The sequence below is a fragment of the Uloborus diversus genome, chromosome 2 (assembly GCF_026930045.1).
Source record: "Uloborus diversus isolate 005 chromosome 2, Udiv.v.3.1, whole genome shotgun sequence".
In the NCBI taxonomy this organism is placed as follows: Eukaryota; Metazoa; Arthropoda; class Arachnida; order Araneae; family Uloboridae; genus Uloborus; species Uloborus diversus.
This window is the reverse complement of record NC_072732.1, coordinates 23,659,542-23,667,344: the sequence shown is the minus strand read 5'-3', so window position 1 is coordinate 23,667,344 and position 7,803 is coordinate 23,659,542. Positions and strand designations below refer to the sequence as shown.

Here is a 7,803-nt window from a genome sequence, read left to right as displayed (position 1 = left end):
TAATAAATTGTTGTTGTTGTTGTCTTGTGCCAGCTAGACTGACAATTTTGGATGCACTGCCTGACTTTTCCAATGGAGTCGTTTCAAAATTTCAAAAGTATTTTTTTCTGAAAGAGCATGTTTAAAAACGTGGAATCTGACCATTTTTTAAATAATTTCTTTAAGTTTAATATTTTTAAAAAAATACTTAAATCGGTGCGCTTTCATGGTTTAACGCTTCTGCCGATGACATCACAAGTGATGAAATGCCATTTAGTGTTGCCATTCATGGTCCAAAATATTTAATTCGCATCTTTACTCACGTGTATTGGCAACGATATGGTTGATAGCAAGCATAGAGCGCAATTGTAATTCGTTTCTTGATTATCATAACGTGGAAATGCGGTAGAAAGATGCGCCATAGTGCATCATTTGTGACGTCATGAAGACCACGCCTTGTTTCAAGAATCGGACATTTAAAAAAAATAACTGTTGGGAAAATGAAAGTATTTTCTGAGTCCATGTTATTTTATTTGCTTATTCTATCAATTTCAGTGACAAAAAGTACTACTTTTGACTGAAGGAAACAACCTCACTCTACTGTAATTTGGTGCGAAGTCCAGACCGACTTCTACAGTACACACATGCCACAAGGACCCGTTTGTAGGGTCGGCAACCATTCACAGCATAATAACGCATTCACACAAAGGAAGGACAAGGATAGGAGAGAGAAAGTACATCTATGCCCGAGCCGGGATTCGAACCCGTGACTACCCCATCGCAATCAGACTCCTCTGACCACTAGACAGGACGGTCCAATTCTCCGTCACTTTCACATCCCTAACATTATAATTCAGTTCAAATGTCGTTGTTGTGCGTTGTCAACACGTTATTTATTTATTTATTTATTTTTTTTGAGCAATCACATTGCTTATTGTTCTCAATTGACTGTTTTGAATTCCTATGATTTTATTTTCCCCTCGCCTCCCTCTGCGTCACCACCATCGACCGGCCTCACAATGCTGCTCCTCTAGCGAAAACCGTCCCCAGGTTGCGTCCATATCCTACACACACACACACACGCATATATACACACCTACACACACATATGCACACGCATACATACACACATACACACACATACACACGCGCGCACACATTCACACACGCATACGCACACGCGTACACACACACGCGCACACTCACACATGCACGCACACATACACACACACACACCCACACACACATACACAAGAAAGAAACATGCGCACTGGTTCGAGGGGAGGGTACAAAGAAAAGAAAAAGAAAGCGCAAACGTTCAAGGGCACAAATGAAATACAATAAAAAAAAAAAAAAGTTCCAGGGCGCAAAAAAAAAAAAAAAAAAAAAAAAAGCGCTCAGGGTTGAGAGTGCGGGGGAAAAAAACGGAGGCAGTCAGTATCAACGGCGCTAAATATATATATATATATATATATATATATATATATATATATATATATATATATATATATATATATATATATATATATATATATATATATATATATATATATATATATATATATAATAAAAACTAATTTGAATTTTGAGATCTGGAATTCAATTTGTGTTTTTCGCAATCACGAGAGTGTGTGTGTGTGAGTATGTAAAGCATGTGTGTTTGTTTCTGTGTGCAGGCATGAGTGTGTGTAGGAGTGTGTGTGTGTGTGTGTGTGTGTGTGTGTGTGTAGATGTGTGTATGTGTGTGTAGATGTGTGTGTGAGTGTGTAGGTGTGTGACTGTGTAGGTGTGTGAGTGTGTGTAGGTATGTGCCTGTGTATGTATGCGCGTGCGTGTAGGATATGGACGCAACCTGGAGACGGCTTTCGCAAGAGGAGCAGCATCGTGAGGCCGGTCGACGGTGGTGCTGCCGAGGGAGGCGGGGGAAAATAAAATCATAGGAATTCAAAACAGTCAAATAAGAACAATAAGCAATGTGATTGCTCAAAAAAAAAAAAATCATTTGAATTTGGTCATATTGAATTCAAATTATGTTTTCGCAATCACGAGTGTGTGTATGTAGGCGTGTATGTTTGTGTATGTGGGGTATGTGTGTTTGTGTATAGGGGATATGTGTGTGTATGTAGGTGTGTGTTTTTGTGTGTGTGAGGTATGTGTGTTTGTGTATAGGGGGTATGTGTGTTTGTGTATAGGGGGTATGTGTGTTTGTGTATAGGGGGTATGTGTGTTTGTGTATAGGGGGTATGTGTGTGTATGCAGACGCGTGTGTTTGTGTGTGGGGGGTATGTGTGTTTGTGTGTAGGTGGTATGTGTGTGTAGGCATATGTGTTTGTGTCTGTGTGCAGTCATGAGTGTGTGGGTAGTTGCGTGTATGAGTGTTTGTGTGCGTAGGGACGGGGTATGTGTGTGTAGGCATATGTGTTTGTGTCTGTGTGCAGGCATGAATGTGTGTATGTGTTTGTGTGTGTATGTGTAGGTGTCTGTATGAATGTGGGTGTTGTGTGTGTGTATGTTTGTGTGTGCGTGTGTGTAGTTGTGTGTGTATGCGCGTGTGTGTAGGATATGGATGCAATCTGGAGACAGTTTTCGCTAGAGGAGCAGCATCGTGAGGAGCAGGTCGACGGTGATGCTGCAGAGGGTGCTGGCGGGAAAATAAAGTGATAGGACATCAAAACAGTCAAATAAAAGCAATAAGCAATCGTGATTGCTCAAAAAAAAAAACGAGGACGCATAGGTTTGAGAGCGCAAAAAATAAATAACTAAAATTTAAAAAAACAAAGGCGCACATGTTCAAGGACGCAAAAAAAAAAAAAAAAAAAAAATTAATTTGAATTTTTGGTATCTTGAATTCAAATTATGTTTTTCGCAATCACGAGCGTGTGTGTGTATGAATGCACGTGTGTGTTTGTGTAGGTGCATGTGTGTGGGTGCGCGCGTGTGTGTGTATGTATGTGTGTGCGTGTTGTGTGTGCGTGTTGTGTATGCAGTGCTGTGTGTGTGTAGGCGTTCGTGTGTGTGTGTGTATGTAGGCATATGTGTTTGTGTCTGTGTGTAGGCATGAGTGTGTATATGTGTGTGTGTAGGAGTTTGTGTTTGTGCGCAGGCATGAGTGTGTGTATGTGAGTAGGCATGTGTGTGTATGAGTGTGTGTGTAGGATATGGACGCAACCTGGAGACGGTTTTCGCAAGAGGAGCAGCATCATGAGGCCGGCCGACGCGACGGTGGTGCTGGCAGAAGGTGCTATTGGGAAAATAAAATGATAGCACGCCAAAACAGTCAAATGAAAGCAATAAGCAATCGTGATTGCTCTAAAAAAAAAAAGAGAAGACACTTAGGTTGTGGGGCGCAAAAAGAAACAGTCACACAGGTTCGAGGGAAGGGTGAAAAAAGTGAAAAAAATAAAAAAAATATTTTAAAAAAAACCGACTGCGTAAAAAGCAAAAAAATTAAAGAGAAAAATTTATAAGCCCAGGGTTCCTTGAATTAGAAAGGAATGGGCCCCGACTGTTGATCCTTCTATTCTGCTTTTGAGTTTATGATTTGTCTTATTTGCGTACGGTTATAAAACTATTTCAACGGTGTAGTTATTCAGTAGTGCTTAAGAACATTCTAAACTACTAGGCTTATACATTTTTCTCTTTAGTTTTCTTGGTTTTACGCAGTCGGGTTTTTTGTTTGTTTTTATTTAATAATTTTTTATTTTACACTTTTTAGTTAATTTTCATTGACTTAGTTATTATGATTATCATTTTGCAACCTTGTCATTTCATTGGGATAGTTTGTTTCTATCGTGAGGTTTATTACGTAACTTGCGGTGGTCTAAACTACTGACAATTAGTTCCTCTAGGGACCTAACTGGGCTTAAAGCTACATGTGCTTGACCTTCGGCAAAAATGCGCGAGCTTAAGTCCATCACAGCACAGCTATATAAACAGCCTGTATAACTCATGATGACGCGAAATCGGAAACGTAGTCAGTTAAATCTTTCTCGCAGAACTAAAAAAGCTTCTCAAGAAAGTACACATCTCGAAACTCAGTCCCAAGAATCAAGGCAAAAACAAATGCAACATGTTAGAGATGAAAATTGAATTAGTAGACTCTTTCTTTTGGTGCTTATTGCACGGGTTTATTTTGATGAGGACTACAATCTGAGTGTCTTGCCTTCGTTAGGCATAATATATTTTTTGTTACAGTACAGAATACATATAAAGAACACGTGAAAGAATTTACATCAGAAAGATGGCAAACTACATTCGGAGCGAGAGTGTCTTGACCCACCGCCTCAAGTGGGAGAAGCAATCGCTTAGACCACTCGGCCAATGAGACCCCAATTAGTAGACTTAGTAAACAAAACATTTCAGGCAGGGAAAACTACCTGCATTTGTCGCACGCAGGTAGCGTGCGACACAATGTGCAACATCCGACGTGCGCCTATCCCAAACTGACAAAATATGGCAACTGGTTGTTGATATAGAGAATTTTTATTACTGTCATTGACACTCCCAAGGTTAAGACAAATCGATTGACGTAGGAATTACCAAAACTGGCCAAGGCGTTCAGCCTGCAAAACACCACATATGAACAGACATACATACATAGACTTACAAACACATTACCCTCCTTTGCGTCGCGCACGCACAGTCGGGTAAAAAACCAAAGGCGCACACGTTCGAAGGTACAAATAAAATAAAATGGGAAAAAAAAACGGTTCGAGGACGCCAAAAAAAAAAGGAGCTGAAAAACAAGGGCGCAAAAAAAAAAAAAAAAAAAAAAAAAAAAAAAAAAAAAAAAAAAAAAAAAAAAAAAAAAAAAACGAGGGCGCACCTGTTCAAGGACGCAAAAAAAAAAAAAAAAAAAAAAAAAAAAAAAAGAGAGAAGGCGCACATGTTAGGACGCAAAAAAGAGAGAATGCGCTCAGGTTTGAGGGCGCAAAAAGAAACAGTCACACAGGTTCGAGGGGAGGGCGAAAAAAGAAAAAGAGTGAAGAAAAAAACCGAAGGAGCACACGTTCGAAGGCACAAATAAAATAAAATGGGGGGAAAACGGAACAAGAGCGCAAAAAAAAAAAAAAACAACGAGGGTGCATAAGGTTTTTTAGTCCTGTCAAGGGAAACGCGTGGAGTCGCAATCACGTTAGTTAAGACAGTGACTGCTTGCAGGGGCGGACTGGCCCGCTGGCCGATGCACTCTCAAACGTCCTCTGAGTGCCTTCGTTTTTTTTTTCTTTTAGCTCATTCAAACCTGTGCGAATTCATTTACTTTATTTATTACTAGCTGCGTTGCCCGGCTTTGCCCGGTCTATCTTGAAAAAACCCATTGCGTCAAGTGAAGTATCTTCAATAACCAGGATTAAATGAAATAAAAAAAAAACCATCATGCAAAATTTTCTCGCCAAACAATGACGACTGATACTAAAATACTTTTAAGAAATTAAAATAAAATGAGAAAGATGGATTTAAAAGGCGTAACAATGGAAATACAAATAAAAAAAGTTTCAGAATTGAAAATGAGAAAACTTGAAATAAACAAAGGATTCAAAAAAGCGTTACTGTGGAAACGCAAAATAAAATGGTTAAAAACTTGAATAGAGAACAGATTTTTTAACTTCATTTAATTCGCTTGTATTTTTTTTTTTCTAATGGAGATAGAGGGCTAAACTTCCGACCTTAGGTCGAGTTGATCTGGAGTAAAAAAAGCAGCTCTTTCCAATGCTGTCAAAAAGAAAACTGTGAGACAATTCCTTCACTTTTTATTGATAGATTTAATGAAGAAAGTAGTGCCTAAATTTCAGCTAAGCCTAAAAAAATTCGAGCTAAAAACGTAAAAAACTCCCCCTCCACGAAGCTCTGTAGCTCTTATCACCATTAGTTGTGATTTTTCGTTTTAACTGTATCTGTAACTAAATTAGTTGTTTGTCTTTTAAATGTTTTGTTTTTCTGCATTTGTTTGTGTTGTTCCCGTAAAATATTTTATCGACTTTTGTTGTTTGTTATCTTCATTTTTATAAAATTTAATTTTCGAACACTCTTAAGTGCCGAATCAGAAGGAACTGTAAAATCTTAAAGCATTAATAACTGGTTGCCTTGGTAACGAAATGTTTGTTCCGTAAACAAAATGGAAACCTTAAAACCATCCACATACGATGATGATGATTTATATTCAGGCTACAATGAATTCCATCCTTCTCTTGACACAGCCGTTAGTATTCTTTTTGTTAACATTGTGTTTCATGTATTGGAATCAGGATTTTCGACCCACCGAACCCGAAAAAGACTCGCGCGGTTTTTTCTTGAACCCACTAATAAAACCAAAATAAAGCCCGTGTTGGAGTGGTGTTTATTGAGGGTGGGGGGTGTATTGGATATATATTCGCATACAATTTTATATTTTTGAAACTAATTTAAAATAAAACCTTTATTTAACGTTTATGTCAGTGGGTATATTTAGCTATTATGCTTAAAAATGTATACAGTAGAGTTTCAAATATCCGAGGTAATTGGGGCTTGCACCACCTCAGATTACTGAAAACTCCGATTATCCGAAAAAATATTTGGACTACATAAGGACATGCAACGTTTACTTCCTTATGCTATGAAAGGAAAATATTGTCTCCTTGAAAAATTTATCATTCAAATTTCAACATAAATATTTGTTTTAATTAACACTAAACGAGTTTGGATTAGTTTTTTCTTGATGTCTACTCAAACTTGTGTGTAGATTTGCAGGCAACCAAAAAAAAAAAAAAATGCCATTTGATAGTCATAGAATAAATTTTGATGATTTTTGTTGTGACATTTGGTGTATATGTGTGATCTTACATATGTACCTCACGTAATACAAAAACGTTATACATAGAAGGAGAAAAAAAATTTGTACTGTACAATTCATACAACGTGGAGTTTTGCACTCCCCTTTTTAATTGCCGTCGGGTATTCCAAAAGAGCTGTTTGTTCGTTCTTTGAGGCAAAACAATATGTTTTAGTTTCAAGTTATTTTTTGTATCAACCTACTTCCTACTCTCTCCAAGGCGTCTCTTAATAAATCTCTCACAGTCGATGAATTTTTCATGTCATGTTATTGACATGCAGGGTTGGTAAAAAAAAAGTTTTTTTTTTTCAAAAAAAAACCAAAAAAACTGATTTTTTTGGTTTAAACCAGGTTTTTTTGGTTCAAACCGGGTTCTTTTGGTTTAGATACTATTTGCGAGAAAAACAATTAATTTTCGGAAGGTAATTAAGGTTCCATGTAATTAACAGTTATTCAATAGTCACATTATACCTAATTCTTGATTAATTAAAGAGATTAGAACAAAATCTTGTAACTAAATTAAATAATTAAAATAGCTTTCTGCGGGGAAATATTGATTGAAATGTTTGATTTGATTAACATATTAGTATGCATAGACATTCTTTTTAAAACAATATGAGTAAGTAACTTTTGTAAACTGGCTAAGGCAAAGCAAATACCAAAATCCCAATTCCAATGAATAAAAGGGGGGAAAAAAACTAAGAATTATCTGCATCTAATAGTCATAGAGCAGCATAGGTGTATATCCAATCAAAATCTTTTGAGCACCCAGAATCCAAAAAAAAAAAAAACACCAATGGAGAGTGTAGTTTATATGTGAAGATTTATATATTTCTCAATCAATTTTTACACATACATTTGCATTTTGTTCTGGGAATTTAAAAATTAGTCTTTTAATCTTCCTACATTATAATATAAGGAACTTTTATGTATCATAATATGAAGTATAAACATTTTTTTTTAAATTTGATTCAAAAAATATTATTTGTGTTCACCTGCAGAACAAATCTTAATTT

At 36.8% G+C, this 7,803-nt stretch overlaps 1 protein-coding gene across 1 annotated transcript in view; it reads left to right on the top strand.

Annotated features, from left to right (window-relative positions):
• The first annotated feature begins 5,968 nt into the window (after window positions 1-5,968).
• Window positions 5,969-7,803, top strand: part of LOC129235119 (intraflagellar transport protein 88 homolog) — a 74,653-nt gene continuing 72,818 nt past the window's right edge. Inside the window, exon 1 of the mRNA XM_054868808.1 lies at window positions 5,969-6,178. Coding sequence (XP_054724783.1) covers window positions 6,095-6,178 — 84 coding nt within the window. The 5' untranslated portion in view covers window positions 5,969-6,094. The remainder of the gene's footprint in view (window positions 6,179-7,803) is intronic.